General features: G+C 43.3%; 1 protein-coding gene across 1 annotated transcript in view; it reads right to left on the bottom strand.

Annotated features, from left to right (window-relative positions):
* Positions 1-7,965: 7,965 nt before the first annotated feature.
* Positions 7,966-11,622, bottom strand: part of AACS (acetoacetyl-CoA synthetase) — a 44,999-nt gene continuing 41,342 nt past the window's right edge. Inside the window, exon 18 of the mRNA XM_068157431.1 lies at positions 7,966-9,351. Within this exon, the coding sequence (XP_068013532.1) occupies positions 9,214-9,351 (138 nt within the window). The 3' untranslated portion in view covers positions 7,966-9,213. The remainder of the gene's footprint in view (positions 9,352-11,622) is intronic.

Genomic DNA, 11,622 nt, shown 5'->3' on the forward strand with positions numbered 1-11,622 from the left:
GCCATTATGCCACAGCTCTACCCAGCTCCATCTTCATGGCACAAAGTCTCCATTAAGGATGGGTTTATAATGCTAGAAGTGGAAAAACAAGTGTGTGCTGCAGAAAAGTTCACCAAAGCCTGACAAGCTGATCTGTCACATCAATACACAAACCTGCCTTTCCAGAGCTGGGGAAGAACAGCAAGAGCAATGCTCCCTGTGTGGTTAGAGGCTTTTTTTTCCCTTTTCTTTTTTTGTTAATACTGTTTTGGTTTTTTTTTGTTACATTCAGTTCCTACCTAGATTTGAATAAAGCCATTCCAGCTTCCTTTCACCCCCTGCTGCTGAAGCGAGAAAATTAAATACCAGGATAAGATACAGAGAGTGAACTTCGGGAGTTTCAATTTACAAGGCCAAGCAGGTACCCATCGAAACCTAATAGAATTGTCACATCAGACTCCACAACACTTAGAAACTCCTTTTTCTCCAGTTTGTACATGAAAGTAATTATTTCATATAGAACCCAGCAGGAACTGAGGTTTTGCACCAGGGAATAAAGGCAGAAACTCTTCAACTAGGGTGGAAATGTGTTTGACCCTCTGTCTTACGCATCTAGGGGTTTCCAGCACTTCTTGTGCTCCAAACTCAAGTAGCTGTTTCCAGCAAGATTCTGTGGTGCCAAGTGCTGTATGCACCAGGCAGGGATGAAGCTCACATGGTCCAGAAAGATTAAAGGGTAGAAGATGAGGAGAATCAGCAGTGGAGATATGAAACAGCATAGCACTGTTCACACTCACTACCTGCAACCACCAGAATCCCAACCTGGAGCCCCAGGGACAGTAACTTTCTTTTTCCTATTTCCACAACTGCTTTGTTTTCCCAAAGATTAAGAGAAATAAACTGATTCAAGAAAAAATGAATTTTGTTTTGATGAGCTGTAGCAATCTTTATTCCCCCCTCCCCAGTTTTAATTCCAGCTGCATTAGGAGAAAGTCCTCATTTTTCAACCATGTCTCAATATTTTTATGCCATCAGAACCAGCTGTCATCTTTTCAATCTAATTACAGGTTTCACCAGGGGAGTGATAACACCCTGGTATCGGTGTGGGTTTGTAGCTGTGTCTGGCACTCACCATGTTTCATCACCTTACCATGAGCTTTGTTTTGGTGGTGTGTTTTTTTCCTGCAGATGTTATCTGTCATCCTGGAGCTGCTGGCACAAACACTAACACCAGGGCTGCCCTCCCTCTAGCTGGTGCTTCTCAGAGCATGATCTGGTCCTGCTTCAGCACAGGGAGGAGAGATTTCTGGTGAAGAGGGTGCAGAAAGTCATGGCCACTCACCCCTCCCAAACCTCTGTGCAGCAGTGCAGAGTTTAATGATGCTGCATCACCCATGAACTTGACATCTCTTCCTTATGCTGGTCCCTGGAAGCCTGAGGGGGCCAGCACTGCACAGATCACTGTGCAACAAAGCTGGTGTGTCCAAGACAGCATTGTCTAGCCAGGGCAGATGGAGGAAGGAGATGTGTACTGACATCCTGTGTACAGCCACAGCACAGAGGAACCAACAGTCTCCCCAAGAGAGGATGAACTAGGCTCTCCCCATGGCACCCAGAACACCCTCCCTCACCCCAGACAGGACAGCCATACTTTACCTCTGAATCTGAACAGCCTCAGGGCTGCCACCCAGCAGCACGTCACCCCTGTGGGTCACAGACCTGGATTATTTATTCTCATCTCAGCAGCCCTGGACAGACATGCAGTTTTTATCCATTGAACAAATTAAAGAGAAATCCCTCTGTGCTTTCCCTGGTAGGCAAAATGCCTGGACAAAAGCAATTGGGCCTTTCCTCCCACCCACCCCAACAGCCCCAGTAATCCAATTCACACCAGCAGAGTTTAATAATGCCTTTCACACCTACAGAGGACAGAAGGATGACAGGCTGATACTCTCTCCCTGCTTCTTCCTATCCATTTCATCTCTTCACAAATGCCTCGTGGGCCCCCAATGTGCTAAAAGCTCACATATACGAGTGGGGGTTTAGATGAGCTTGTGCTGGCCTGGGCATTTCCACCCTAACTTCCCTCCCCACATGCAGGCACACACCCTCTAATAATAACATGGTTCAGGAAATGGGAACCCTGAAGTGAAGCGTGAAATGGGCTCCAGGAGCCCAGACAGCCAGGTCCATTTAAAGCCTTGCTTGGCATTCGCATCATAAGGACAAATCCTGTACGAGAAGCTCTCCTCATGCTCTGTACTCCTGCATTAATTCATGAAGTGTCATGTATCCAGCCTATTTTATTATACATGAGAACCAGGCAAATTAAAATTCTCAGCTGAGTATCACATTTGCACAGGCAAGGCCTCCTCTTTAGGCCCATCGAGGCTTGGAAGTCACACCTGTTTAAGCTCAGCTCACCTTTTAAACCCAGTTGGCTAAGCTAGCACCAATTCTTCAAGCAATTTATTTCAATTTAACTTTCACCTCTTTGAAGCTAATATCAGCTGAAGAGAAATACACCTGGTTTAAAGGGAAATAAATCATACAATCATTAAGGTTGGAAAAGACCTCTAAGACCATCAAATCTAACCATTAACCCAAGACCACCATGACCCTACATCATGTCCTAAAGAATGTTCCAGTGAGTTCTTGAGGTATAGCCACCCACTTGTTGGACTGCCACAGGTATAGTCCCATCCCATCAGCCAGGCTCCCACAGGACCAGATGCACCAGTTAAGTCCCATCAGCTTAAAATCCACTAAAAAGGAAAGAAATGCAGCACCATATGTCGCTGAGCTCCTAAAACCCACCTTTTCCTGGGCAAGGAAAGATGCTGCAGACAGGCAGAGATCATGAGAGGTAACAGCGTTAGAAACAGACTGGGACTCTCCTTGGAGAAGAAAGAGCCTGAGTTAAACCCTGATATTTAGAAAGGGAAAAATCCCATCATGCCAAGCTGGGGTTTAACTAAAATTAGGCTGTCTGAAGACAACCCTAGAGCTCTTGTCCTCACTGAAAGGAAATGCATTGGTTAAGTGAGACCAGGCTTCACATATAGCTTCCAAAATGTTATTTTTTCAAGTACCAAAGCCAAACTGAACAGGCATCTCCTGGGGATGAATGTTCAGCTATAGGCTCCCAAACATCACAGCATTCAAGGATGGCAGAGTGAGGAACACTGCCATGACCTCCTGCCCCAGATACACATCTCCATCCATCCCCTCTCAAACCTTCACATCGCTACTGCTTTCAGCTCTCCCCTTGCCCAGGTCTTGCTGCCTAACTTCAAGCTTGCCTTTGAAGAGCAGTCTGCTTCTTCAAAGGGTGATGTCTGAGCTATTTTCCATGATACCATACCCAGATCTTTGGGGAACACAATGCAGTATAACCAAGCCATACTTCTAATGGCATGAAACTCATCCAAGGAAAAGAAATACTCTGTTCCTTGGCAAAACACAGGCTGCAGCCTCCACAGGTTAGAAATGTTAGAAACTCTCCCAGTAAAATTAAACCAGACAACACACAGGAATAAGCCCATCAGTGGGGCTGTTACCTGCAACAGCCAATTCTTAACTTCCTTGAAAGCACTACAGAAGAGAGAAGAAAACTGGGGAAACAAGCTTGGCTTTTGGGGATTTTTTTTTTTAACAGACTCCTCATTAATGGTGTGATCCTCCACACGTACACTTTAATATGCTATTGTAAACTAATTAACCATCCTGGAGATGATGGGGTTTTTTTCCAAGGCACATTTTCCTTTCAGCTGGAATCTCAGGCTGAATGCTGATAAGCCTCTTGAACTTTGCAAAACCACTTGTCAAAAATAGGAAGATGCAAATTCATTAAGGTCTTCTAATTAAGAAGTACAAGGTCCAATTAAGCTTTCACTAATGTGCTACACAACCCAGTTAAACAATAGCATACCAAAGATTTTCCCAGCCCCACCAATGCTGTTTTGTCACTGAAGTTCATCTCTGACTGGTGGTTTGGAAGTATTTCTCTGGCCATCAGAAGCAATGATGACAGCTGCAGCCTGCTGCATTAATACTTTGGGACATCTTATTGTTCTGCAACTGAAATTGTTCTGAGACACTCTTGGACTCACTAATAGCATTTCAGAGACTGCTTCCCTCTCCTTTGCATAACAGATTTGCCCCCACTTTGCACACAGATCATGTAGAGCAAGATGCTCAGAATGATGTTGATTGTCTCATTCTAATCTAAAAAGGCCCCTAATTCCCAGCAAGGAAAATATTCAGGCTCTCAGCAGCTCCACGGTTGCTGTACCGGACTCTGGCCATGCTGCACAGCAATTCATACCCTGCTTTGATTTCTGGAAGACAACGTACAACATGGAGCCTCTCCTGGCTACAAAAGATGTAGAAGAAAAATAAGTTACATGTTGTTGCTGTCTGACATCTGATTATCTTAACAGCTAAAAATATCTGCAAAGGGCAAAAGATGAACCAAGCATTTTTGGCTTGATCATCTCAGCTCTGTAGGACGCAGGATCTAGCCTGTAGGCAGACACCTCAGGAAACCAGTAATGAGCTAAAAGATTTAAGCAGAGAAATTGCTCTCTGCACAGAGCTCCAGAGATCACCTATAACAAATCCAAAGCCTTCCTGTGTACCAGAACATCTCTGATCAGTCTCAAGTGTGGACGGAGGTTAAGTGTTCAGTAAAGGGACCTGCTAGATGAAAGGGAAGTGCAGAAATCCAAGTGTAGCATTACTTAATGATACTTAGAAAACCATAGAATGGTTCAGGTTGTAAGAGAATTTGAAGATCACCTAGTCCCAAAACTCTCTGCCATGGGCAGGAACACCTTCCACTCAGTCAGGCTGCTCAGAGCCCTGTTCAACCGAGTCTTGAATGCTTTCAGACACAGGGCACCAGCAATCTCTCTGGGCAACCTGTTCCAGTGCCTCACCACCCCCACAAGAGAGAATTTATCCCTTACATCTAATTAAGTTTACCATCTTTTAGTTTAAAAACTCTTACACCTCATGCTATCACTACTGTCACTGAGGAAGAGTCTGTCCCCATCGCTCCCCACTTGTTCCAAACCAATGTCCATTCCATGCTCTGACCAAAGCAAACCGCATGAGGCAGATTCAAATATGTTCACTGACAAACATTTTTCCATCTCACCCAAGCTCTTCTACCTTGCACCAAGGAGAAAAACCAGAGAATTTCAGGGCAGGGCCTGATCTCACCCTGCCCTAGGCATGTACTCACTATCCATGAGCCTTCTCCTCTCTTAACAGCCTGTTGATCACCTAAGATTCACAGGCTTACTAGGACAATACTTAGACTTGATTTTTGGCCCCATCAGAGCCCTAGTGTGGGCCAGCTGCAGTAGCACTTACCAACATGAAAACTAGGACAGCACTTGCATCCAGGGATGTGACATGAAGACGACCAAAGATTCACTTGGACATGACCTGGACATCATCTCCCTGTCAGATCATTCCTATAGACACTGGTTTTCCCCAAACCAAAAGCCTGCATTGTTGTCTCCAGACCAAGCTGGCAGACTGGTACTCCTTACTACTGCATGTAAACTGTTATTATAACACCCATTTACCTGTGTGAGGGACAGCTCTGCCTTGTGAAGGACATCCTTTAATATGCATGCCCATTTAAAATGGAAAGACAATCATGGCCCCAGGGAAGTTGCATTCCATCAGGCAATTACCTGTGTTTTTAAAACCACTAAGTAATTCACACAACCAATTTCTCTCGCCCATAATCATTTTATTAGCTATGCCCTGCTTGGGTACCAGCTCATTTTCTTTCTTTAAGAACCACCACTAACCAGGGAAATTAATTGAAATCATAAGGTAGTGGGAGGGGGAAGTACCTGTTCCAGCAGGAGCTAACAAAAGCAAATCTCCAAAAGGGAAGCAATGAAACTAAGTCCCTCCATGAGACAAGGGCAAATGGGTTGATTCCACCACAACTCAATGGTCACTCATCTGCAGAAAAGCAAGGGAGAAAAGCTCCTGAAGTACCCCTGCTCTGAACTCCTTTGCTGTGAACATTACATCAGAGCTCAAAGCAAGTTCCATAATAAGCCACACACAGCACTGAAGTCTGCACATGCAGCTTTCCAGAATACAGTGAACCCCAAACTAAAAACAAGCAAAGTGCAGGGCATTCCTGCAAGCAGCACCTTCAAGGTACAACCAGTTACACAGTCAGGCATTGAGACTTTCTGGACATCACCTAAGGTAGGTCAGCACTCCCTCAGTTCATTCTGCCAGGGTTACCCAACTTAGCCTTCAGAGCATCACAGAGGCACAGCACTCATTTGAGTTTTTGTTGCTAATGCCATTGGTATTAGGAGCTGCACCACCATGCCAGACCTTACTGTGCCAGGCATCTGGGTGATATCAAAGCTAGTTTATAATCTGGGGTGGGAAGCAGAAAGACAATCAAGTTGCTGTTCTATTTGACTGATGACTTAAGCTCCCTGCTTTCATGCCAGAGCACTTTGAACTCAGTAGAGAAGTCACCTTCACAGCCCCACAGCAGCAGCCAAAGAAATTGGTTATGTTCACTACAGGTAAGATAAATGCACCTTGGGTATTAGGAGGAGAGGATCTGTGATGAAGGAGCTACACTTGGGAAATCTGGATGGCATTTCCAGTTCTGATACAGACTCCTTTGAAATGCAAGTCATTTTACAAGCCAGTGCAAGAACCTCATGCCTGGATTTCCATGAGCTGTCAGCATCCAGCACTTGTGAAACTCAGGCCCCTGAAACCTGGCACAGCACAGAAAGGTCATTTGTCTGCACAGTGCTCAGTCTGCACCACCCATCAGGGCTTGATGGCTATAAAGTCACTGTCAGTCCACAGATCAATATATATTTGTATTTTTGTTTGCAACTAGAGTCTGGGAAAAGCTTTGCTGCATCTGACATTTGCAAGAGATCAAATTGTACTTGTTCACAAAACTTTCCACAGTGGTTCCATCAGGGTAATGGATTAAAAAACCCAGCCTGTAGGCATTGTATATGTTCTTAATGTATCTGTGCTTCTACACTATCTTTAATTAATGAAATATCCCAAAATTACTTATTAATAAGGATCTGTGGGCTTTGTAAACTCCAGACATCTTGCATGAATTAAAGAACAATATAATGAAGTTTTAATGAATACAAAGTCACAGTTAATGTAAAATTTATATGTAGCATGCCAGAGGGGAAAGGAATTTAAAAGTACTGTTAATCATAGGTTATTGGCAGCTGCATAGCTCATTTTATACTTTCCTAGCAGGTGCTTGGTATTTACATTATCTCATGTATCATACCAGCATGGTCTGTTGTTTGAATTGGTACAGTTCAAAAAGTCAGACAGAGCTCATTACTTCATTTGCTAATGAGGCATTTCTGCATTGTGCAGTGAATATGGGGCTGGCATCCACACACTAACAGTGGATTCAGCCACAGACCACCTGAGGGGGCTCCTCCCCAGCAGTTTCACTCCTACCAAATTATTAGCAGCGATATTTGACATATTCTGCAACAGCCCTCAGCTTAGTGAAGCTAGCAAGCTGAGATCTAGCAGAGGGTGGAAGGAGTATACAGTAAACACTCTTGCTCTCTGCAGCTAAACAGGAATGTCTACATATTGCCCTAAGTAACAGAGCACAGATCCCTTTCAGGAACATTGACACACCACAACCTACGACTCCTTGCTGTACTGACACAAGGCATATTTTCAGCACTTCCTTCCACTCCTGTTCACCTGTGACCTTCTCAATGAGCCAGCCATGCATACACAACTAGCAGCAAGGTTCTGTTTGTTGTAGGCTCTGCATAAGAAAAGAGGATAAAACTTTCAGAGAACAGTAATTCTGTAGACTCAGTGGATTAAAATCAGGGGCAAGCTAAAAAAAAATGTTTACCATGACACTCAATTGAAAGGAAACTAAAAAAATAAGACAATAACTGAAAGCTGAGACAGAGGTAATACAGAATATATATATATATAAAGAATCAATTTATTTTCATTAACTCAATGCCAAATGCATTCAAACACAATTGTAAGTACATCATGATTTCAATGCATTAAATATTGAACCCAAACTTCAAATAGTGCAGGAGAGAGTGAATACCAGAGGCTGGGTACTTCCTACTGCAACTGTATCTCATGATAAACAAAGCAGTGCTTCAATGCTTCCATTTCACTGTTTTTGTATGTTCATTACAATATTGGTTTTTTCCCTTTATAAACTGGAAGGACACAGAGATAGAAAACATTTTAGTCTTTCACTTTCAACATGACATGTAGTAAAAAAAGTTACAAACCCCACCAACTCTCCATAAATGGACACACTGGGATTCTTCAGCTCGTGTAACATGGGATGGCTGCTTTACAGCCAACAACATGAGGAAGCAGAACGCTGTCTTCAGCTGCAATGTCGTCAATCCAGAGCAATGACTGTAAATTCCAGGGGAATAACCTGGAGTTACACCAGGAATAAGGAGGATGTGATCACTCCCTCACTTTCCAAGTCTCCAGAAGTCTATCAACTACAAGTTTAAAACAATAGGAAGGTTACATCACAACATGAAGCAGCAATTACCTTCAAGGGTACCGTGAGATATTTCAAGACAGACTATTCTGAGTCAAGTCAGGTGGGTTTAGTGCATTATGATTTGGCTTTATAAAAAACATTTAAGTGCACACTACATACAGAACACCTCCATGTTTCAGGGTGAAGTACTTAAAACCACAGTATATTCCTTACAGGTGACATGAAACACATGGATCAGGGGAAGCAAAAAATATATATATATTGCTAAAAATCCAGTTGTACAAAAAAAGATAGAACATTTCTTTCATAAGAGGTTTGCTTAACTGTGACTTATGGTATTGGTGCTCCCATCTGATGGGCTGCTGAAAGAAATTTAACAAGGAAAGATGCACTCACACAAAAACCAAAACAGGCAGGTTCCTCCTTCCAGGCTGGAAAACACTCCAAGAGGTATGGCATGTTGAACCAATAAAAAGGGAGCTAAGCTTTTCTTGGGCCTTTCATAATGCACTTCATGAAATAGTTTTTTTCTCTTTTTAAAATAACAACTGGTATTAAATAGAGCTTTTTTTTCTTTACATACAGTATTGGTATATACAGAACAAACACACAACAAAAAGACAGATGCAAAAAAAAAAAAAACCTGAATAAAAACAAACCACCCAAAAGAAGTGACTTCAGAAGTTCTGAAGCTCAGGGATGTTTTGGTACAGGTCCAAAGTCTCTGGGTTTGAGAAAGCTCCTCGCTGCTCAACTTCTTTCCCTGCAATGATTTGCTTCACAGCTACTTCCACTTTTTTCCCATTTATTGTATACTGAAAAACAAAACCAGTCATGACAAAGTTACACTTCTCATGTAGTAGCTTTATGGAAATCTTTGTGAAAGCCCACAACCACCCCAGCACTCAATCAGAATTCAGCACAATGTCTTCCCTTCTCTTGCATTTGGAATAGAATAAACCAGGTTGGAAGAGATCTTCAAGATCACATCCAACCTATCAACTAATCCAACCCACCTAATCAACTAAACCATGCAACCAAGCACCCTATCAAGTCTCCTCCTGAATACCTTCAATGATGGTGACTCCACCACCTCCCCAGTCAGCCCATTCCAATGGGCAATCACTCTCTCTGTATAGAACTTCTTCCTAACCTCCAGCCTAAACCTCTCCTGGTGCAGCCTGAGACTCTTGTTCTGGTGCTGACTGCCTGGGAGAAGAGACCAACCTCTGCCTCTCTACAGCCTCCCTTAAGGTAGCTGTAGAGAGCAATAAGGTCACCCCTGAGTCTCCTCTTCTCCAGGCTAAGCAACCCCAGCTCCCTCAACCTCTCCTCATAGGGCTTGTGCTCCAAATCCCTCACCAACTTCATTGCCCTTCTCTGGACACATTCCAGCAAGTCAACCTCCTTCCTAAACTGAGAGGCCCAGAACTGGACATAGTACTCATGGTGCAGCCTAACCAGTGCAGCGTACAGGGGGAGAATGACCTCCCTGCTCCTGCTGGCCACACTGCTCCTGATGCAGGCCAGGATGGCAGCACCAGAATCTTTCTTCTGTAAAAATCACTTCAAGATTCAGAGTAACTCAGAGGAATAAACTAAAATGAAACTCTCCTTTATTTGGTAATACTGTACACACCTGACCAAGTTCCAACTTAAACTAATGACATCAGATCAGAGTCTAAACTAAGTTTTACTCTCTAAATCTTTGGTTTGTGTTCTGATACATCAAATTTTCAAACAATTAAGATTTTCTACATGTGGGCTCAAAAGAAGAAAAAAGACAAGAAACCAACCAGAGCCCAATTCCACATTGCAGCAGAACAAACAGACTTGACCTTAAGCTACTCAAAGTAAGAAAATCACAGGGTGGGGGGAATCCCCTAATTCTTCTCTCCTTGGGATGAGGCCACTTTAGTTTGACTAGTAAAGCACTCCTCCCATGCTAACAGGAACTGTCAAAGCCCATTTTTAATGGCCTCTGCTTTTATAGGCATCAAAACTTTAATCCCAGCTCCCTTGGTCTAGTACAACCGAGATGTTTTTTGAGGTGGCAACTTCTAAAGCTGACATCCAAGTATCTCCTTAGTCTTGTGTGTCTGCTCTGGGCACAGGAACTACTTCATTACACAATCTACTGACTGGGGAACCCAGATTATTCTGGCCTCCAAAGCCCACTGGAACTCCTGCTCCACCATTCTCCATTAGAGATATTTCTGAGGCAGGCTAAACAATCCTCAACTGAATATACATCTGCAATATTGACCTTGATACTAAATCAAACCCTTCCTTATTCCAACTACTTGAAGTTGTGTAACCCTACCCTCCTGAACCATCTTAGTCAAGTACTCTTCCTTCTAAGATTAGCAACCCAATCTTCACAAGTGCTCAGAAACCAGAACAACTCAGTGGCCTGCAAGGGAACTGCACCCTTTAAAAAGATCAGACTGCTCAAAGCAACTTTGCTTCATTAGTAAACATCTTGTGGCTGACAAACCAGAGTGCTTATCTGGCCTGGACAGCACTAGGAAGATTTGCACCAAGAGGTTGCAGTAGGTTTTCAGCACCTGGATATCTCATTAAACCCCATGATTTGTATGTACAGTCCTAATCACTTCGACACAGCTTGACTATTTCTACCAGCAGAGTTACAGTATGCAGTCAACATTAGACTGTTTTCTCAGATGGGTTCAAATACATTTCTAAAAGTAGAATACAAAGAGGTTTCCCTCCCAAGCAACACTTCTAAAGAAAGATGGGAGACAGCTTTGATCTCTTTACCACTGGTGTATTTACTTGAAAGGTAATTAAAATTCACTCCGTTGTAAATTCAGTCAACGTGTGAACTAATTAATGATCGAAGCAGGCTTCCCCGAGGGGCAGCCCATCACATCAACTTCATGCTGTACATTCAGGTGATTTACATGGTTTACAAGTTCAGCACTTCATGCAGAAGCTCAGTTGAAGCCCAGGGAACCTAGACTTGGACATTTAATGGGTGCAGGGGAAATTAGTATCATGCAAAGACAACATTTGAGCCAAGTATTATTTGACACCTCAGCAGCTCAGACCCAGATGGCTGCACA

Source organism: Melanerpes formicivorus, unplaced genomic scaffold (genome assembly GCF_026170545.1).
Source record: "Melanerpes formicivorus ecotype bairdi unplaced genomic scaffold, bMelFor1.0.p_v2 SCAF_36, whole genome shotgun sequence".
Lineage (NCBI taxonomy): Eukaryota > Metazoa > Chordata > Aves > Piciformes > Picidae > Melanerpes > Melanerpes formicivorus.